The sequence below is a fragment of the Euprymna scolopes genome, chromosome 29 (genome assembly GCF_053919585.1).
Source record: "Euprymna scolopes isolate OS-2025 chromosome 29, ASM5391958v1, whole genome shotgun sequence".
In the NCBI taxonomy this organism is placed as follows: domain Eukaryota; kingdom Metazoa; phylum Mollusca; class Cephalopoda; order Sepiida; family Sepiolidae; genus Euprymna; species Euprymna scolopes.
Window position 1 is genome coordinate 92,362,044 of NC_136510.1, and position 23,422 is coordinate 92,385,465.

At 35.0% G+C, this 23,422-nt stretch overlaps 1 protein-coding gene across 7 annotated transcripts in view; it reads right to left on the reverse strand.

The window, feature by feature from the left end:
* LOC145252782 (E3 ubiquitin-protein ligase PDZRN3-like) overlaps window positions 1-23,422 on the reverse strand; it is a 596,515-nt gene that overhangs the window by 51,292 nt on the left and 521,801 nt on the right. For all 7 annotated transcript variants that reach the window (XM_080112716.1, XM_080112718.1, XM_080112721.1 and 4 more), the window contains exon 5: window positions 5,645-5,707. In XM_080112716.1, the coding sequence (XP_079968842.1) occupies window positions 5,645-5,707 (63 nt within the window). The remainder of the gene's footprint in view (window positions 1-5,644; window positions 5,708-23,422) is intronic.

Sequence of the window (23,422 nt, forward strand, 5' to 3'; positions counted from 1 at the left end):
CTTCAGTTTCTCATAAATAATTGTGTACAGTTTCCACACTGACATCGAACTGTGCACTTATTGTCTCTCTCTATATATACCAGTGTAAAGAGGGACCTTAGACACTATAGGATAGTGTCTAGTAGGCATTAAAGTTCTCTCCAGTAGACATTCAAGTTCTGTTATTTGAATGATGAAGAATATGATGATAGGATTAAAAATAATGAAAAGGATGGACAAAATTTGATTGCATATTTAAGGCAAGTATTTGCACTTGAAGACCACCAAGTTGTTAAGATTAATACAAAATCTCCAATATATTAAAGTGAATGTGTATTTCAATAATCACATATGTAAAATTAATTTTATGAGCAAAGAAGGGTAGGCTTGATCTTAATAACTGATAATAATGAAAAAAAGGAAAAATCATGTATTCAAACATAATTTTATGTGAAAAGATGGGAAGGCTTAATCTTAATAATAACTGATGATCATAGAAAATAAAGGAAACTTAAAAGATATTTTCATGGTTGGAAAGCGAATGAAATAACAGTAGAGAACATGCTTGTGCAATATATGAGTAAATATATTCTCCAAGACACACGACGGTCCTTAATCATGAAATTCTTTATTTGGCCAATCAACTCTGGTGTTCTGAGTTTCTTACTCCTCCCACACTTCTCATCATCCTTCACAGACTCCTTGCCTTCCTTGAATCTGTTATGCCACTAAAAAACTGATGCTCGATTGTGGCTCTATATCCTAGTGCCACGGTTGTTAACACTCTTCAGCATAGCTGGAGGGGTGATTTTGTCATGAGCATAGAGATACATAGAAATGCAACCCCAGAATTCCATTTCCTTGATCGGCCTCTGTCTGGACCGTCATGAGATGAGCACGCATATTTCTATCTCTCAGTAAACGAGAGGGGGGCACCCCCTCCTCTCATCATTAGTTAGGTTAGTTTAATTTTGAAGATGATCACTCGTAAATTGTAAAAGTATTGTAATATATCTTGTATGCATAATGTAGAATAAATAGTTAATTATGTTTCATTTTGGCGATTGTGTCACGTTGTGTGTTTTCTTGTGTCTGCCATAAATGTCTCTATTAAACAACGAAGCACTCCAGAGGACGAAAAAAGAAGATTCCGATCAGAATGCCACCAGGGTGAAGACATAATATTGAGAGAATGAAGAAGCGACACGCCCACATCCAACATTTCAGGTGTGCTTTTCTTCTTGATATACAGACCCTAATGACTGGCCCATCTTCACGGGACCGTTTCTAAGACATTAAATGTAACGCGCGAAGCCAGTCACACGCCAGTGATCGGCTGATCATGGTATACGATTCATGCACGATGGTCCAAAAGCAGTTCAAAGCATTCCATATGTTTCTATGGCATTTTTTCCAAGTTTAAAACAGAATTTTATTATATATTGTTCTTCTAAAGTGTTCTTACGTCTAGACTGCATTTTTGAAATTCACCAGCTGTGACAAGCAGGCTTTAGTAGGGTGTATCCCAATCCCTGCTGTAGCCGTTCATTTGAACCTGAAATCATAAACACTGGTCAGTCATCTCATTAGATGTAAGCAATAACGTATTGAATTTTTAAGAGTCTACAACAATTTTAAATGCTTGTACAAAAATGCCAGGAAACTTATTGAAGGCACCTCATATATATATATATATATATATAAAATCTTCAGAATGTGAGAGAATATATAATTATTTCCACTGCCAGACAATGTCCCAGCTCACAAGAGTCATGACGGCCAACAAACCGGAACTGTAAGACTCTAGTTTCACCCTAATCTTGGGCTCGTTTGTTGGCTGTCATGACTCGCATGAACTGTGATGTCTGGCTGTGGAAATAATTATATATAACCTGTTCATTGTTGGGACATTATGTTGAACAAAGATGGTGATGAAGAATCAGTGCAGTTCCGATCTTGAGTGTTAAGTAATTCCTAGTAACAAATGTTACATGATAAGGGCTGCCCCCTTTTCATGTAAGTAAAAAAATAGGGAATTAGTTAAATGTAAATATGAAATAGGATAGTCAAGGATTCGAACTTGCGAAGCTAGACTTGGAATTGAGAATTCCAATCATAAGTTAAAATAAATACAGAATGTTATTGAAAATAAGGAATGTGGAATTGCCATTGTTTAGCTTACACAAAATAGTTAGATATCTGTTTATTGAAAAATGAATGTAATGGCGAATTTTGTTTCCGTTATAAAAATGAAAATTAAAATAAGGAATTTAAAACCGGACAACGGAAAATGTTATTTGTAAAGTGGGTTACGAAAATTAGGTTAGAGGGTCGGCTTTATAAGAAACATGTGAATAACAATGCATATTTAAACACAGAGGCATGTCGTGCCATGTGTTTTCATATGCACGTGCTTGGTCATGCAGTGACGTCATGAGTTATGAATTTAGTTAGATAAGTCAGAATCAGTCAGTTAAGAGAAGCCAGAAAAGGGAGTCAGATCAGAGAATCAGAGAAGATCAGACCGATTCTCCGTTAGAGTCAAGGCATCCTCTGGAAGCGAGAGGGTTTAGAGATAACCATGTAACAACTTTGAATCCCCGAAATACAAAATCATGTCCGACCGGTCGAAGAAGAAATAAACGTATCATCATGTGGTTTTGTATCTGCGTCTTCGTGTTGTTATTCAACAGAAAAGGTATTGTCCATTTATATTATAAGAACTTTGTGAAAATCATCATCACCAAAACAAAGGTAAAGTTAAATTGTATTAATATGAACTTTGTGTTTATAAAAATGTACAACTGTCAACGTAGATGTCAAACTATCTCTCGGTCTATCTATCAAGATATTCAAAAAATCTCTTCTAGTTGAATTACAGGCTTGGTGCTCTTGTAGTAACATGTACACTGTCTATTATATATATATACAGAACTGTCTCTCTCTGTCTCTCTTTATATATACCCTGTTTATGTCTCCAATATGTTATCTCCACAAACATGAACATCCTAAGACAATATGAACACTCACAATGAATATATATAATATCAAGCATCTCCAACACTCAACAGGAACACTCCTAAAACTGTATCTATCACTCTAAGACTCTTACTAACATAAACAACAACAAAAATAAGTCTGAATAAGAACAATGTAACATACTCTTATATTTGGTACCTTTTAAAATAACAGCAGTATGCAACACAAAGATGGCGGCAAAAAATCAAATGCAGGTTCGTGACAGAGACGACGGCGAACTGATTGAATCCAAAATGCGACAATTTTTATAGTAAATTACGAAGCTTCTGATTGGCTGGTTATTATAACTTGTGGTTTTAAAAACGATCGTCGAAATCATAGGTCAATTTGTTGAAAAAAAAAAAAAATGGTAAATATTTTTTACTAAAAATCAATCATTTTTTTCTTGAATATCTTCGCTTGGAGATTGAGATTATTATCGCTTTTATAGTTTAGTGAGGTCCCTTTCTTCTCATTGTCATCGAAGTTACTGCGCTTGATAAAAAGCAACTAATATTTTATAGAATTTATAAGAATGGGAATGCTAGTAGTATTACGTATTCAAAATAAGAGCCATTTCTTTGAAAACATCTGCTCATAACAGAAAAAGACTCTCGTCATCAGACCGGAAAAGGAGACGCTATTTAAACGAAAATCAAGGTTCGTTGATGTTGATTTTATATATATATATATATATATATATATATATATAAATATATATATATGTGTGTGTGTGTGTGTGTGTGTGTGTGTGTGTGTGTAGGGGATTGAACAAGAGTCTAAAGAGCAGAGTATATTTTAATGTATTAGTAAATTCATTAATACAATTAAAAGAAAAGAAAACAGTGCTAGATATATAATAAGCTCAATAGGCATATATGTTCTAGAGCTATTTTAATATTGAGTAAGATGATTGATAATTTATAATTAAAATTAAAAAACTGTTTCATAACGAAGAACAAACAAAATCAATAAATTGTACGATCGTTTCGGAAACGATGTTTTCATTGTGATAGACAGTGAGTTTTGGACAATAATTTTATGATATAGCTTTTTGAAACAAAATCTCCTCATCTGCAAAAATATTCGATGTTTTTTTTTAAAGACACCAAAAATAAACCTAGCATTTTTTAAAGTAAGGCAGATGTATCTTTAAATGGTTCGTCTCCTAAAAGTCGTACTTATAATCGCCGATGCATTCATTTGGTAAAAAAACAAAACAAACTAGGGTGGAGTATACAATGTATTTTTTCTGTTCGTTTTCTTATTTCATTTATATATATATATATATATATATATATATATATATATATATATATATATATATATATATAATTGTGATTAGTTTTTTTGGAAAAAGAATTCCAGCAGAGTGCTCAATTAAAAGGAAAATCCAAATTTTAAGAGCGTACTTATATTTTGTGTACAGAAAGTTGTTAGTTGAGACAGGTCATTGGTACCGTCGGTTTCAAGCCCGATAATAAGGCCCGTTTAAGGTATCCTAGAGACGAATATTGGCTGAAGAGAGCTTGATAAGGATACCTTAAACGGGCCTTATTATCGGGCTTGAAACCGACGGTACCAATGACCTGTCTCAACTAACAACTTTCTGTACACAAAATATATATATATATATATATATATATATATATATATATATAAATGAAATAAGAATTACATACATATAAATGAAATAAGAATTACAGTTAAGTTTACCAAAATAATCCAAGATGGCAAAACTAAAGTATCTTATAAATATTGAATAGTTAATGTTTATAAACTAATCTCAACCCAATGTAAAAGCTCGATAAAACCAAATAGGAAATAGAGCTCATAATAAGAACAAGTAATTGATAAATTTCGTTATTGGATATTTTACCCTTCACCAGACTATCCATTCACGTGAAATCACCTTTTTCTTCACCCTATTCTCTCTGCTTCACTATTTGTTACCAAGTAAGATCTATGACTTACTTGTAGTTTCATCAAATACTTTTGCAAGCAAAATCCGATCCCGCATTTTGCTAAATCCTACCCTCTGATGAGAAGGAAAGTATTTCTTTGAAACTTTTTTGTTTTTTTTTTACACAGTGATCACCACTTATCAAGGCCCGGAAGCCACTCAGGGATAAGGGTTATTGCAAGTACATTACGTTAGTGTAGAGATTTGATGAAGTGTTTAATTAAGGGGGCGGTTGATTAGGAATTTGTTAACATTGGACTTGAAGACATTCAAGTTGTAGTCCGGAGGGAAGCAGGCAGACGGAACAGATTACCACAGGCGTGCAGTTCTAAGAAAGAAGCTTTGTTCATGGAATCCGCGTTTTGATTTAGGCACAAATACAGAGTGGGGGAAATTTTTCACAGTGGATTCAGCTAGTCGGGTGTTTTTCGTGAAAGATTGGCGAGGGGGGACCAGAGATTGGAGTTCAGACGAGCACCTGCCATGAAAATAACGATAAAAATTAATCCGCGGATTAAGGACTACCCATTTATTTAGTGTTTCCTTTTGAAAATTAAATATGTTTTTAACTCTTTTTTTAAACATGCTTTATTAACTAATATATATATATATATATATATATATATATATATATATATATATATCGAGAGGTGTTATACACATCACAAAGAGAGTAATAATTACCTGCAAAATTTGATCTCCTGGCCTGATTCGCCCATCCTTGGCAGCTATACTTTCATTCTCAACCTGTAAAGAAAGAATTTTGAAATAGTGAGCTTTCTGAGAAACCATTTGCTTAAAGGATCAGTTAGATAAAATTAAAGGTTACCTGGTGTTGTTCCGAAGACAATGAATAACATTATAACAATATTTTTGTATTGCGGACTAATTCACTGCGAGGAGGCATTTGAAGCTTCTTCCTAGTGCACTCCAATGGGTCCCCAACTAGAGCAGGCAATCAATCGATTTGATTGAAAAAAAAATGGGCAATTTCATCAATTTCGTTGACAATAAGAGTAATAAAAGTGAGAAATATTTGTTGATTTTAATCTAATCCTGGGCGACATCGGGTCTCCCTGCTGGTACTACCATAAACCAGGTTACTGTTACTCAAATCAATAATGCTAATAGCACGTTTTAAATGCTGTGCATATAGTAGAGGGAACGTTTTTTATGTGGGGTATAAACACTCGTCTATCTGACACCACTATCAATAATTTCTCCCACTTTTTATCTCTACCTCAACCTAAACATAGATTCCATAAACAAACCTTCTTTCTTAGAACTACACGCCTGTGGAACTCTCTTTCGTTTACCTGTTTTCCAGCTGACTACAATTTGGTAGTCTTCAAGTTTAACGTAAACAAATTCTTGATGAACCGTCCCCTTAAGTAATCCAATTTACCAAATTTCCACTACTAACGATTACTATGATATTATCCCACAGATTACTGTACACTCATTAGCCCTTATCCTCGAGTGGTCTCCAGGCTTTGATGAGTGGTGACTCCTATGTATATATATATATATATATATATATATATATCAAGCTCCCTAGAAAGGGGCACTTACGATAAGACAAAAATAAAAATAAAAATTAAAGGATAAATCCTGCTCCAACCGGCCTTTCGTATTAGACCCAAAGGCTAAAGAAGTTTGCGCTTTTTATTTATTTATTTATTTATTTTTTCAGAAATACCATCTAAGTGCAAAAATTGCACATATTTTTAATTACCACACGGGAAGTGTAAAAGATAAAATCATAAACATCCTCTTCCCTTCCCCTGTCTCCGGACGACAAAAACCAGACATACCCTCGACGTCCACACGTGCGCTTCCAGTTCCTGAAGGGTTTTTTGAATGGGGCTTGTTCCATAAACTTGGTTCCCGATAGACTAACGCATAATGCAACAGGAGGTGGAGGGCTGAGGTCAATTCTTGATTATAGGATAAGAGTTTTCCGGAGGATGGTGGGGGGGGGGCGTGGGGTGGTGGTGGTAGAGAAGCAACACCGACACCAGCCACGAAATGCAGACCATTAATACGACCACCGGCCAAACATGTACAACAAATACAAACAATGATAAAAGGAAAACATGAAAAACTGGAAAATTAGTGTTTGTCATAAAATATTGCGATGGGGCAATTAAAATAAATACCATGGAAATGACTAATGGAGATTTGGTATCTGCCTGTCTGAAGCAAAACTATACTATTGTATATCTTCTTTTTTTACATAGGGGTCACCACTTATCAAGGCCCGGAGGCCACTCAGGGATAAGGGCTATTGCGTGTACAGTAATCAATGAGATAGTATTTTAGTAATCATTAGTATTGGAGATTTGATAGAGTGTCTTACTTAAGAGGGCGGTTTGTCAGGAATTTGTTTATGTTGGATTTGAAGACATCCAAGTTGTAGTCAGGTGGGAAACAGGCGAACGGAAGAGAGTTCCACAATCGGGCACTTCTGCCCATGGAATCTACGTTTGGATTTAGGCACAGATAAAGAGTGGGGAAAATTATTGACAGCAGTTTTAGCCAGACGAGTGTTTCTCGTGAAAGATTGGCAAGGGGGGACGAGAGATTGGAGCTCAGACGAGCACTTGCCATGGAAATAACGATAAAACAAAGACAGGCTCGCAACGTCTCTTCTGTGGGAGAGAGGCTGCAGGGAAGAGAAAAGGGCATCCCCCACTAAACCACGAAATCGAACGATCCTCTCACTTTTTGTCTCAAGTATACTATTATGATCGTTTAATGCAGTGGTTCTCAACCTTTTTTTACTCATCGACCCCTTTTCACTTCTTTTTATCTTGGTGGACCCCTTCATAACTATTGGTCATAAGACAATCTTCTATTTTTCACTCATATAAATTTTGAGGTTTTAATAAATCGAAGAAATATTATATAATTAAGCTTCATTTTTAATGAAAACTAATTTAATGGGGTAAAGCTGGCAAACAGAAATATTATAGTTAAAATAACTTGAATGATTGAAAAAAAAAAAACAAAATTACAGTAGAAATTAAATTTTTTATAATAAAAACAATTCTGAGTTGGGTTTCTTCATGGACTACCAAAATATCGTTGCGGACCCCCATTTTGTTATCTTTTGCCTGTGGGCCCCCAGAAATATTCCATTGACCCCCTAGGGTCCATGTGGACCCCGGTTGAGATCCCGTGGTTTAATGCTAATTTCAATTTTTTATGCCATAACGAAAAGAGATTTTGTTTGTTAGTAGCCGAAACTACTATGACATCTGTATCAAAGATCATAATATTACTTCTACGCCTGAAATCAAAACTCTGCTATTAGTCTATTTTAACGCTAAATTCAATTTATTATCAATGGAGATTTGGTACCTGGTTGAAACTGTACTATTACGTCCATGTCTAAAACTATATTATTACGTTTATGCTCTGTGTCTAAACTATATTAGAATTTCTATGTCTACAACTATACTATTACGTATATTTCTAAAACTATATTATTTATTTCTATGTCTAAAACTCTATTAGTACTTCTATCTCTGATATTTAAACTATACTATTTTTATCTTTTTATCCTCAATGTAATTTATTATACTTTTATACTACAATTATACTATAATTTACGAAACTTTTACTAAAACTATATGGTTACTTCTCTGCTTGAAGATAAAATTATACTTTTTCTGCTATTTCAGACTAATGAGTTATCGTTCAATGCTCAATTCACAGAGGGTGTGCCATCTGTTCTGTTATGATATCATCCTCCCAAGAATCACCCTCTTTAAAGTTGAGTATTATACGATATGTTCGTTCATCATAATACTATTCATCCAGGCATTACCTCTTCCTTTGCAGGAGATGATGTTGTAGTATGTTTGTCGTATATACCAGCAAAAATATGCGACTCGAGGTAGCATATTTTTGTTATTAGAATTTTTTTTTTGTTAAGTAGGTACTTTGTGAGTGTAAACATCAACTGAGTTGTTTCTTCTCCGACTATGATTAAAATAAAGTCTGACCAATCAGTTCAGATGGCAAATTATTGTCTTCTTAAAATTGTTGAAAATATTTTTTCAATACGTTTTTATTTTTATTTTTTTTACAAGATTATTGAATTCTATCATAACTGTACTAATAAGCGATTTTTAGGCGGCTTTTGCATGTTTTTTTTTTTTTTTTTTTTTTTTTCACGAGAAACACCCGTCTGGCTGAAACTACTGTCAACAATTTTTCTCACTCTTTATCTGTGCCTAAATTCAAACGTAGATTCCATGAGAAAAGCTTCTTTCTTAGAACTGCACGCCAGTGAAACTCTCTGCCGCTTGCCTTGTTTCCCACATGACTACAACTTGGACGTCTTCAAGTCCAACATAAACAAACTCCTGACAAACCGCCCCCTTAAGTAAGACACTCTATCAAAACCCCCAATACTAATGATTACTACAATACTATCTCATTGATTACTGTACACGCAATAACCCTTATCCCTTATCCTTGATAAGTGGTGGCCTCCATGTAAAAAAAAAGAAAGAAACTAGCGTTCGTCTCTAATATCTAAGTAGTTCATTCATTCGATAGTGACATCTAGTTGTAAATGTGGTTGAAGATGATCTAGCAGCAGAATTTTATGTGTCTTCCCCTCTTTGTTGGTTCTATTATATTGACACGTTGTAAGTAGTTGGCTTAATGGGCAGGAACGTCTAGATGCAAAATTGGTCATAGTAGTGACATAGCAACCAAAGTTTTCCGTATCTTCATTTCTCATCATAGATGCAATAATGTAACGAAATGAAATTTAAAAAAAAAAGCACCAACGACATTCTTTTATCAATGGTTTATGTTTCTTGTTGCTTTTTTCTTTTACACCGTTGCATGGGCTTCTAAACGATAGTTCTATTTCAAATTCTAACATTAGCCTGCGGCCAAAAACGAATGGTTGCATTCATGCTACAAAAACAAACCAACTATTGGACTATACGTGGAGTATTGTGTGCCATTCTAGCCTCTCCTTTAACAAGGTCAAAAATAAATGAATCTAACCAAATAGGTTTCATACTATTTATAAAGCTTGAGCTTCTGTCCTATCCTCGCAATGCTGCATCCCTGTGCCTTTTTTTTTACATTTCAAAAGCCAGTTACAATTGTATAGCGATAAACGCTGTGCACAAGTCAATAAAAGGCGGAAAAAAATCAACCTCCAAGTCTAGAATTTTTACTATTACCATTAAGCTGCATCCATAAGTGCTCAAAGATAGAAAAAATAATTATGGTGATATGTAAGCAATAAAACACAGAAAAAAAATGAATTGGTGGTCCGAGCGAGTTGGAGACGGGATGGAGATGGAGAGCATTACCAGGGAGAACGAATGGACAGAAAAATGATGTTGGTTGCCCCACCCACGAGCTGTCGGAATTGATTTGTCCGACAGAATAAACAACCTCGTTAATGGTCCTTTTGGGTGTCAACTGCCAAGATTGACTATCTGACAGCTAAATTGATTGGCTCATCGAAAAATATATATTGCAACACAAGAGGAGGAAGGGTCTTTTGGTCCGGAGATGGGTGCAGTTTGAAGAGAAGGATTTTCTCTGTTTTTGTCCTTATATTTCCATCGCAACCTTTTCATCCATCAAATCAGAATGAAAGGGCCAGAACTTGGCTATATAAAAAAAGGTCCTCAAAACGAAAAGGAGACACCTGCTATTAATGTTTCAGACTGCATAAATGGTTAGAAAAATGTCTTATAAAAAGAGGAAAGATAAACGAAATAAGAGGAAAAAATGACACGGAAAGAAAAACGAAACGGAAATAAAAACGAAACAGAAAAAAAAGGGATATTTAAAGGTGTAAAGAAGAATGGGGAGTAACGAAAATGCAAATGGAGTATAAGATTTAAAAAAAAAAAAAAGAGTACAAAAACTCCCGACTCGAAAATCAGCAGTAAACGGTGTTAGGTCAAATTTGGTTCCTGATATTCAAGACTTCCTATTTTGGTTAACAATACCTAATCAAATAGGTGCTTTTTTTTTTTTTTTTTTTTTTTTTTTAATAAATCTTAAACAAAGCATATCGCAGGTAAAAACACTAAGGGATCAAAATCGAAAACAAATTTGGAACTTCTTGTAAAATAGGAACTCAGCTAAGTTATTTCTTCTCTGATTATGATTAAAAAAAACTTTGGCCAATCAGTTCACGTAGTAAATTATTGTGTCTTCTTGAAATTGCTAAAAATATTTTTTCAATACTTTTTTTTACAGGATTATTGAATATTTTATCATTATTGTACTAATAAGCGATTTTTAGTCGGCCTTTGACCTTTTTTTATAACAACATGGAGGTGTTTTGTTTTTGTGAAAGGAAACCACCGTTCGTCTCTGATATCTAAGTAGTTGACTCATTCGATAGTGACATCTAGCTGTAAATAGGTTGAAGTTGATGATTTGATTCCTAATATTCAAGACTTCCTATTTTGGCTAACAATACTTAATCAAATAGATGCTTTTTGTTTGTTTGTTTTTTGTTTTTTTTAAATCCTCAACAACGCATATCGCCGGTAAAAATCCTAAGGGATCAAAATTGAAAACGAATTTGAAACTTGGCAAATGTTAATCGACTAAATGTGTGATATCTATGTATGCACAAATATACATTTATATCTATAAAAGCGTTATATTTTAAATTTTTGTATACGTATGGACTTAGATTACACGGTATCGAATAAAGCTTGAGAGCTACATGTTTTGGTTTCAATTCTAGCTGATGGCACCCAGGTCATTTTTATTTTACTTTTGAAATCACCACTATATACTGGATACAATCAGTAATAAATACGAAATCTGAATGAATTAAAGTATCATATTTATGCATATTTTATGACCGGGCGACGCTGGGTGACCTGCTAGTTTTAACAAAAATAAAAGGGTAAAAACTACCTGAAGAGGTTTACTAATTGTGTATGATATCAGAAAGGGGGGAAAAAGGTAGAAAAACGATTAGGTCGTACGACAGGCATTTTGTAAACATATTTAAATAAACGTCTGCCTGCTTTCCACCTGACTACAACTTGGATGTGTTCAAGTCCAATGTTAACAAATTCCTAATGAACCGCCCCCTTAAGTAAACACTTCATCAAATCTCCACACTAACGTAATGTACTTGCAATAACCCTTATCCCTGAGTGGCTTCCGGGCCTTGATAAGTGGTGACCACTGTGTAAAAAAAAAACAAAAAAAAAACACATAACGTACGCAGTAACTGGTTTTTCGCTTCTCCAGTTACGCTAAAAAGTTAGGTAATTTCTCGAACAGAACACTAAGACGAGTTTTCCTCAGTAAAAAAATATGTTGGTTTAATTCGTTATTAATGATTATGTAAAACAAATATATATATATATATATATATATATATATATACACACACACACACACAAGACTTCCTTCAGTCTTGACAGACTATGGATACCCACGGTAAGGGTGCCTGTGCGTAAAATTTTTAGAGTTGCACAATCTCCAACCACATCTCTCCTAAGTCGACATTGTTGAATACCAGTGGTAAGTGGAGGTTCAGAACGACTTGAAACAATGCCGAGATAAGCGGAGAGCACATACAGCGCCTCGTCTTCCCAAATGGTCACTCATCTGGTACTAACCAGGCTAAACGTTGCTTAAGTTCGGTGATTTGGCGAGAACCAGTGTATCAACGTGATTGCGCCGTGCAATATATATATATATATATATATATATATATATATATAGATAGATAGATAGATAGAGAGAGAGAGAGATAAATAAAAAGGAACGAACCGTATTATGTGTTCATCAACGTTTCGTCTTTATTTCGAGACTTCCTTTCGATGATATAAAATAAAATGAAATAAAGACGAAACGTTGACGAACACATAATACGGTTTTTTCCTTTTTATTTCTCTATTTTGTCGGAATACTTTTTCCATTATATAAATATATATATATATATATATATATATATATATATATATATATATATATATATATATAGTGACCCAAAAACAACAAAAGACACTATCTAGAACATATGCTGTAGAACGGAGAAGAAAAAAAGAAAAATGGCCCAAGATCCTTGTGTTTTGATGTGATGTTTTGAATATAATAAACTAGTTATGACCAAAGTTTCATTTCATTCGAACAAAACAGTAAGAAACGGGGGCCTAATTAGAGTTGGGGCCCGTTTTTTATGGGTCACCCTGTATATATATATATATATATATATATATATATATATATATATATATATATATATACACACACACATACGCGCGCGCACGTATTTGAATAATAAACATTTAGTGTAAAGATAACCATTTATGGAATCGAACCCAGAAACAAGATTCATATTTAATTCCAATTCCGAGCCTGCTGAACAATGAAAGTACTAAAAATGGCTACATACGAGATGAGAAATAAATACTATATTTGCTTCAAGGCAAGTGGACAAGTATAGTTTGCTATGACAACAGCGTATTCTTTTCCTTGTTTTGATTCTCGGGTATATATCCATTGATATCTCGGTTGATTAATTGTGTCTAACTGTGTCGTATATATACTCGAGAGTCAAAACGAATGAAAAAAAATATACTGTTGTCATAGCCCTAGTTATCGTCTACTTTCACTTTCATTTCTTTTAACTTTTCTGTCATCAGCCTCCTTTCTATGAAGTTAGACACAAGGTCGTGTGTAGGTTTAATGAAAGTATTTCAGTTCGCTTCACAGAAACACTTCCATCAAACCCACAAATGACCTTGTGTCCAACTTCCCAGAAACGAGGCAAATAAAAGAAATTTAAATAAAAAAACAAAACAAAAAAAAGTGAAAGTGAAAGTACATGATAAGAGAACGAATTAAACCAACGACAGCAGAATACACACAGAGGAAATGTTGATTTCAGGATAAGACAGTGATCAATGCTGAGTCATTCGTTGATGGAGAAAGCTATCAAAGTACCACAGGTTGTGTTGTTACACGCAATGATTAACCAATTGACTGATAAAAAGGAATGTCGTTTTCATCTGTGGATGGGGAGAGGAGGGGTAATATTTACCTTGACTCATCTTTTTCATATGAAACTAAGCAAGGAGATCCGACGTTGCCCGAGATCGAATGAGGATCAATTAATCTTTCAGGCATCAAATACTTTTGTCTTAAAATTTTTTTTCTCAATAAATTCGATTGATTGCTTGCTCGCATTTTTCTTTTAATTTATCACAAATGTACTTTGTGACTGAGAATGTTCTTAGATAGGTTTTGTATTCAGGCTTTTATTATTTTGACTCTCGAGGATATATCAAATCAGTGAATATTTTATATGCTTTTATATAGAGTGAGGTAGTTCTCGATTGATTAACTGTGTCTAACTGTGTGGAATATATACTCGAGAGTCAAAACAATAATAAGATTAGTATTGAAAATCAATAATGAAAAATGCTATTAAAGAAGGAACAGTCCGATTTTGCCAAAGTTAACATCCTTATACAGACTAACAGCACAAGTGCATTTGAGAAGTTTTATCACCGAACAAACAGAAGGACCTTACGCATAAAATCAACAGTAGGTTCTTTAATATGACAGGGGCGCTTTCGAAATGAATATTTTTGTTAAGAACGCAATTAAACCATGCCACTTGACTTCTGCGTTTCAACCTTTAATTAAAGTCATTATATAAAATAATTTTCTAAAATCAACAGTAAGTTTTCTACAGTGCAATGTAGACTACACTATATTGTGGACTAGGTCAATACGGGGAGGTATGTGAAGCTTTCTCGCAGTGTACCATGGTTGGTCCCCAACTAGAACAGACAATCGATTTGATTGAAAAATTGTCGATTTCTCCAATTGCGATGGCAATAAAAGTATGGGAAGTGTGAAACATTCATTGCTCCTTGTTCAATCCCGGGCAACGTGGGATCACCTAGCTAGTAATAGTTAGAAGTTACTGCGGTGCGTAGACTTTATAAGCACCTGTTATTTTTATTAACTCTATTAAACTTGTCTAGCTGAAATCACTGCCATTAATTTTCCCCACTCTTTATCTGTGCCTAAATCAAAACGTAGATTCCATGACCAAAGCTTCTTTCTTAGAACTACACGCCTGTGTAACTCTGTTCCGTCTGCCTGCTTCCCACCTGACTACAACTTGGATGTCTTCAAGTTCAACATAAACAAATTCCTGATGAACCGCCCCCTTTAAGTAAGACACTTTATCAGATCTCCATTACTAGCGATTACTACGATATTGTCCCATTGATTACTGTACATGCAATAACCCTCATCCCCGAGTAGCCTCCGGGCCTTGATAAGTGGTGACTTCCTTGTAAAAAAAAAAAATTAAATTAAATAATTTGTAAGTCTGTTTAGCATCAGGGTGCAAAGGCTAAAATTAAAACGCAGTTCATACCAGTTATAAGTGTTAGTACTCGCATAGTGCTCCTCATCGTTCGGCTGGCACACATTTTAGTCTCATTAACTCTTAGCATTGAGTGGCTCTTAGCCTTGCTAAGTGATGACATTTTTATTTATTTTCTAGTATTTCAGCTCGGCGTTGCCCGGACGTTTGGAGGTGTATGTTGAGCCCCCCCCCCAAAAAAAGCAGTCAATTTTTTTTAAACGTTGACTCCTATTATGACCCCATAACATTTGTTTTGGGCTCAAATCAAGTTATTAAGTTAGATCCATGTCCAAGGAACCTATATCTAAAATTTCAAGTGTTTAGACCCAAAATTGTCGGAGGAGTTTGGTAGAGTTCTCAAAGGTCAAATCATTGAACTTTGACCCCTTAACAGCCAATTTTTTGGCCGAAAACTGATCATAAAGATTTTCCCAACTCTCAGTACCCTGTATATAAAATTTCGAGTCTGTAGACTTAAAATTGACAGAGTTATTGCGTAGGGAAATGTACACAGACACACAGACACGTTCATTTATATATATATATATATATATATATATATATATATATATATATATATATTTTTCAACTTTAGTAGATTGGTTCGTAGTTATAGACTACCTCCATTAGTCTACTTCCTCCACCCCCTCCCCGATGTCCTTCAGCCCCAACCCAGTTCATAAAGGTAAGAAAAAAAAATGAGTACATATTGATAAAGTAAAAAAGCGATGAATATGTACGTAGATTGACAAATTACATTTTTTTATGAGCAAAGTGTCATTAATTCTTCATGCTACTTTTCACAAACGATTTGACTGAACGCAAACTGTAATAGGAAGATAAAGGCGAAGATAAGGTGTCCTTGTACGGACGCTAATAAACAATGTTATGACTCTCCGCGGACGTTCTCCCTAACCCACCTACTCTATCGTATAATACAGCTAGGAAATCTATATAGAAATTTTCAACAAGTTTTACGCTAAACACTCGTCATTTCCCCACAACACACACCGTCCTCCCACCCTGCCAGGGCGCATATTTTGAACTTCTTACTGACACCATGACTTTCGACACTTCTACACTATCAGAACGCAGTTTTGTAGTCGATAAAAGGAGTTTTCAGATAAAAACAATGGTTTCTACTTATTTTTTATTTATTTATTATTATTTTTTTTTACAATGTTAGTTTCCAAATTATGCGGTCCTGTATATGACCTTAAACTATATCCAGTGGTGAGGCCCCTGCTTGCGCGCTTTGGAGAGTGCAGAACCACCCTTTAATTGCTATTGCTCCCAGGTCCACTCTGACCCAGAGTGGTAGTACCTGTTAGGGTCCCAACTATGGGTTAAATAGAAACCGACTCGAAAACAAATATATTCTATTAAAAAAAATTTTCTTCAAAATCTTTGGAGTCGGCATTAAATAACCTGAAAAGAGCCGATATGCCGTAAACAAAAACAACCAACAAGTAATCCAAATTATGCAGTCGAAATTATCTGAATATAACTGAATTATTTAAAAAACACACACACACACACACACACACAAACTTTAATCGTGTTAGCAGGTGGAAAATTGTGGCAATCTTGTTTTTATAAAAGAAATCGAAACGGAAACTTACCTCCCTTTTGGACTCGCATGTGCCTTAACATGAGCAAATACGAGTGTTTTCTTCAAATTCTAGTTTCTTTAATAAATAATTTTCTATCTTATCGATTTTCGTAATTTTTGGATATAATCATTTTAAAAAATACGAAAAACACGAGGAATACCATCGTTTTCATGTAAAATTCAGTATTATGACTTCCGAATTTTCGTTCTGATAGTGTCGAAGCGCCGAGATTTCAATGTATAAATATTGACTCCGCTATTTGATCGTGTTTATTCTAGATAAAGTCCTAACTTAGAATTAAATATGGAATCAAATTATGATCTTGTCTGAATTTATTTTTGTTTATATTATTGGCCCACCAACAAAAGGAGGGTGAACCTGTAAATTCACCCTTGTCCGTTCGTTCGTCTGCACTTTTCTCAATAACTACGTGAAACAAAAATGTAGTAGGCAAAAAAAAAAAAAAAATAAATAAATGTTCTGTCAGCAACAGTACAACTTCAAAATAGTCAATATCGCCCACCTCCAGAAGAGAGGGAATTCCTGTCCGTGATAACCGTGGTAAAAGAAGACACACTCCAATCGCCAGAAACACCCACACACACAGTTTGCAGGACACTGCCGACTCGTCTCTAGCCTCCTGCTTTTATAGTGGCCGGGAATTATCCATTTGCATAATCACAAAACAGAAACGTGATTTTCCGAGAGTTGCATGGGGTAAATGCTAATAAAAACCCCCGGACGCCATCTTGGAATTCTCTTTTTCCCCCCAACTGGTGACACAACAGACATACCCGAGGTAAGCTCTTTTTCCCCTCATTTTAGTTATTGCTGCTTCTGCTACACTACGCCTTAGATATTTATAAAAATGTTGCACAAACATTAAACATGATATGAGTAAAAATGTAACAGAACGGATTTTCCGGAAAATGTTCGGTTGCCTCCTGCTAGAGGTGCCTTTCGGGTTAAAATAGCTAAAATTGACTCTTTTGTGCTTATTAAAAAAAAAAAAAAAATTGATCCTTTGGATTTTTATAAAACGTCCTGAAAAGTTCTAGCTAACTGATTTCTATATAATTTTGTTTATCTATACTTCGCGATAACTCTTGGGTGTGCCCCAGAGGCTCTTTTAAGGCTAATAAACCACTTCATTTTTAGGACTATTTTACCATATTTGTCCAACATTGTCTGTGGAGCACTGTGTCATTGGTCTGCTTCCCGATTGAATACGACATGGTAGCCTTCAAATCCAATGTAAACAAATTCTTATTGAGCCCTTACCAGCGTTGGTAAAAACCAACAGCAAGGCTCTTTCAGCACCAAAATATCATCTCCGAAAAGGCTCTGATCTACCTCGGAAATAGGAGAAAACACACAACCGAGTCGGAGCTGAGATTGTCCAAACATGGAACAACCTGCACAAGTGGGGCTATGTACAAGATGCTCGGTGTCCCTGCTGCGCTGACCTGCAGACTATCACACACATCTTCACAGATTGTCCCCTAAATGAGGCATGCTCTAATGTGGATCTTAGAGATGCTTCGGGCATTGCCCAACGGTGGCTCTTGAGATACAAGGAAACGTTATGATGATGACTGTAGCAGTTCACCGATGCCGGAGAGCTTTCGACTCTGAATGTTTCTTCCCTCAATCTCCTAGACTTTGTAATTCCCTCCTTGCATCCTGCTTCATCGACTGTACTAAGATGAAGAGATTTAAGTGTAATGTGAAGACATCTCGCGGTTATCTTTACGATTACGGTCTTCATTTCACTTCCGGTTTCCCTCCTCATGCTAAGAATTGTTTTTTTGTAAATAATAACGTTATTATTAAGAAAAATTCTTTTCTAACTTGAGAAGGAGATATGGGCTTCCTTTGTCTATTATGTACTTTCGCCTAATAAATCAATAAGCAAAAGACGCTGTAAAATAAATCAATTAAAAACGAAGGCGCAACCGGAAGTGAAGTGGAAGCAGTAATCCTAAAGATAACCCATCTCGCTACCCAACTCCATACAGGGATATCCTAATTCACTGTAAACCCTTACGCCTCAGCGGCAATTTGCGTGATTTGGAGTGAAGGTATTTAGCTCCGTCCCACTGCAAGAACTATGCCACCAAAGTGGGATTTAACGGTCAGCACTCATGAGAAGGGGCCCTCTGACCTGCAAAAAGTGCCTGGGTAGCCCCGTTGGCATTCTCTTATAAGGGTGCCTCGGGCGATTAGCAATATACTCAACATCCTTTCTTAAAGAGAGAAAGCAAAGCCTGGAAGGGAGAACTTCCGAGATCTGCAGAAAACTAGCATTACACCGCAATCAACAAGGATCCAGGTCATTACAGGCATAGTCTAATCGCTGTTGATTTTGGAGGCAGAGGATAAAATTTTTTAAAAAGTTAATAAAAAAATGTTATAAATCGACAAAGAAATTCAGATAAAAAAAAAAACTGCCAAGAAAAAAAAATCCACCGATGCTATTTGCATGCATAATATTTATCCGCTAATACGACTAAGACCGTTAATACCTGCGGCGTATTTGAACAGCGGTTCAAACAAACATTTCGACACATTTCGCCCGTCTCTGCTCACCGCCACCAATTCGAACGCTTCAACTACGATATTTGATACATCCCTACCCCAGACCAGGATCCTCTCAGGAAAAGAGCCTGTGCGCGTGCACACACACACACACACACACACACACACACACACACACACACACACACACACGAGACAAGCGCTCTCTTTAGGTGTCTTCCTTTTTCTAAAGTCTTCAACGACGATCCGAGCGGGAAAAGGAAAGGAAGAGACTAAAAGAAAAAAAAATTATAAATTTTTGTGACAAATGTTGAAATATTTGTCCAGTCTGTCAACATGTCTTACGTACGTTCGACCGGTTCGGCGTGTATTTGTACTTCTGGATGACACGAGAGAAGGACACTGGCGTTTGAAGTTTCATCAAACACTGTCCGGTGTCAAGCCTTAACAACAAGAGTATTAGGTATTTGAAAAAAGAAAATAAATAATAATAAAAGCATCATAGGGAGGGGGAGGAGGGGGGAAACAGCACGTATTTCCAACGAACCAATAAAACCCTTTCCAATATGGCGGATCGATTGCTGATGAGCGATCAGCAAACATTCATCCTTCCTTGAATGACAAACCAGTTTTCATATTTATGTACGACAAATTAAGACTCATCACGACAATTATTCCTTTTATATTTAGGCACGACAAATTGCTCCAGCTGTTTTTTTTAGGGAGAGGAGGTCGCCATAAATATTTGTAAATAAAAAATGAGCAAGTTTTTTTGTTAACTTTCGAAGCATCCATCTATATATATATATATATATATATATATATATATATATATATATATATATAAAAGCGAAAATGTATGTATGTTTGTATGTGTGTTCGCTTTTTCTGTGTGTCTACAAAAGGCTTTTTTCAGAAAAGCGGTCGGTCGCTTCACAACTTTTTAAAACTTTTTATATCACATATAAATCGTAATATCTCAGAGTTAACAACGAAGCTCGCCTGTCTATTTAATTTGCTCGATTTCGGGAAGATAAATATTCAATATTTGTCGCTCGCCGCATGTGGGCTAGTCTTTTTCCTATAACATCTTGGGGGGGGAGCGTTCCGCAGTAAATCAAATACTATGCCGCAGTCAAACTTGACCTCATTAACTCATTAAAACGGGCACCTGCCAAATCCAAGTAATTAAATAAATTCCAACGTGTTTCCGTTAGCATCTCGCGGTGGGACAATCGTTAACGTCGCACATTTTTTTTTTTTTCACACTTTAATTTACAACTTTGCCTCAAAGGTTCGGATTCGATCTTCATACTTACCTACCAAAACATTTTTACCCCCCCCCCGGAGTTTCCACACACACCTCCAAACACCCGGGCAACGCCGGGTACCCCTCGCTAGTATATCTATAAAAGTGAAAATGGCTCTGTGTGTGTGTGTACATTTCCCTAAAGCTATGATGACAGCATATTCTTTTCATTGTTTTGACTCTCGAGTATATATATGTTTTTATCTAAACTTATGTGGTTCTCGGTTGATTGACTATGTCTAACTGTGTCGGATATATACTTGAGAGTCAAAAGAACGAAAAGAGTATTCCGTTGTCCCAGCCTTAATTATTAGCCAATTTTTTCTATTTAAAAATTATTGAAACGAACTTCTTGATATACTCAGTCATAAATGTTAACAAATTTGCATATTTCTTTGAAAAAATAACTTCAATTAATAATTCATTTTTATGTTTTTTGTTGTTGGATGTTTAACTATTACGCTCAGTTCAATTTATGCATATTTTCTACATTTTGCATTATTGCGTAGCATTTAGGATAAAAAATATCCTAGCAGCTCAGCAGGCGCACACATAGACATTTATATAAAAGTGAGCTTGTCTGTGTGTGTGCGGTCTCTATCAAACTCCTCTCTCAGTTTTTGGTCTATAGATTTGAATATGTTATGAATATATAGGAGATTTGGATCTCTATAGCAGATTCGCTTTGGTTTTTATCCGGTAAAAATAGCTGATAAAGGAGTCAAAATTGAAAAGTAAATTGCACTTGACAGAAGAAGTCGACTAAACTTGTTACTTCTACGCATGCGAAAGTATACATTCACATCTTTAACAATGTTATATTTTTAAAAAATTTTCTTTGCATATGGAGTTAGTTCAAATGGGAACGAATAAGACTGGAGTGCTATATGTTTTGGTTTCGATTCTAGCTGATGGCACCCTAGTGTTTTTAACTTTAGAAATCATTACTATATATTTGGTACAATATAATAATCAAAAGAGAATTAACTCTGCAATAATAAATACGAAATTTGGATGAATTAAAAATATATTTACATGTATTTTATGATCGGGCAATGCTGAGCTGTCTGCTAGCTTGCACATGCGTACAGAAGCACATTAAATCGACTTATATCTGCCAAGTTCCAATTTTATAAATTTTGATCTCTTAGCAGCTATTTTAAACCCAATCCAATTTGTTCCACATGTCCGAATTCCCTATATATCAATTTTCAAGTCTTATAGATGAAAAATTGACAGAGTAATTTGGGAGAGACTGTTTCTCATATATACAGACAAACAAGGTCACTTTTATATGCATACTAACAGGGGCGTCCGGTCTTCCGGTCGTAAAATACGCTTAAATATGATATTTTAATTTACATAGATCTCGTATTTATTATTATAAAGTCAATTATTTCATATTATATTGTACCCAATCTATAGTCATAATTTCAAAAGTAAATACAGGGTGTCCTAATAAAATGTCTGCACTCTTTAAATGAACATAAATTCAACATTTATTATAAATAATTTTTATGTGTAAATAATGGAGAATGCAAGGACTAAACTATAAGAACAAATTCATTCAAAATTGCTATTGGAAGACCAAGAAAATAAGTGAAGCGCAAAGACGTTTTAGATGCACCAACAAGATTCACAATTATTTGTTTGTAAGATAATTTTGAGTCAGAAGGAACAGTTTAATGACAGTTAAAAGATGTCCATAAGAACCACTCTGGAAGACAACGATCATCAATTAGTGTAACAACAGCAAGAGGAGTCATTGAGAGGTTTCACAAATCGGTTAAAAAAATCTGTTCGGCAAGCAGCTCCCAAGACAGGAGTTCCAAAATTTTGGATTCAATCAGTGAGCGTCGTCAGCTGTGTATGGACCACAATGACCACCAAATTGAACATCTTCGATAATTGACTGGTGTTTATATTTTTTTCACTGTATTTTGATGCATAAAACTTTTCTTTACTATAATAAACATTGATTTTATTATTATTTAAAGAGTGTATACATTTTATTGGGACACCTTGTATATATACATTTATAGATACGATTTCAGTGCCATCAGAAACGATACTGTCAAGAATTGTATAAGTCAACTGAATCAAAGGAATGAATTATAAGATGGCCAACATCATGAATTTTGGAATATAACTTTTTATTTATTTATTCTCTTTACTGCTCTGTAATTATATTGAGCTTCTTAAATAAGGATTGGTATATATTATAAGAAAATATATGTCTACGTGTGTGTGCGTGCGTGTGTGTTCAACTTTATCCGATTTTATTTTGTAAAAAGAAATTAAAAGAGAGAAGGTACATATTTTTCAACCTATATTGTAAATTATGACTGTTGAGCGAGAGAATGTGTGGGCGGGAGTGCGATAACAGACATTCCAAAACATCTCAGACATTTTCCTTAGAGACTAAAGATGCCATTGTCGACCGCAAAGTTCCACTGACACTTTTAAGTCTTGGACTTTCATCCAAGAGAGAAAACACAAAGCGCAAGCATAATCTTGCTATTTTGATTTTTGTCTTTGACTGGCGCGGGAAATCGGTTCGCGGATAATGGAGTTAGGCGTGAAATTAGTTT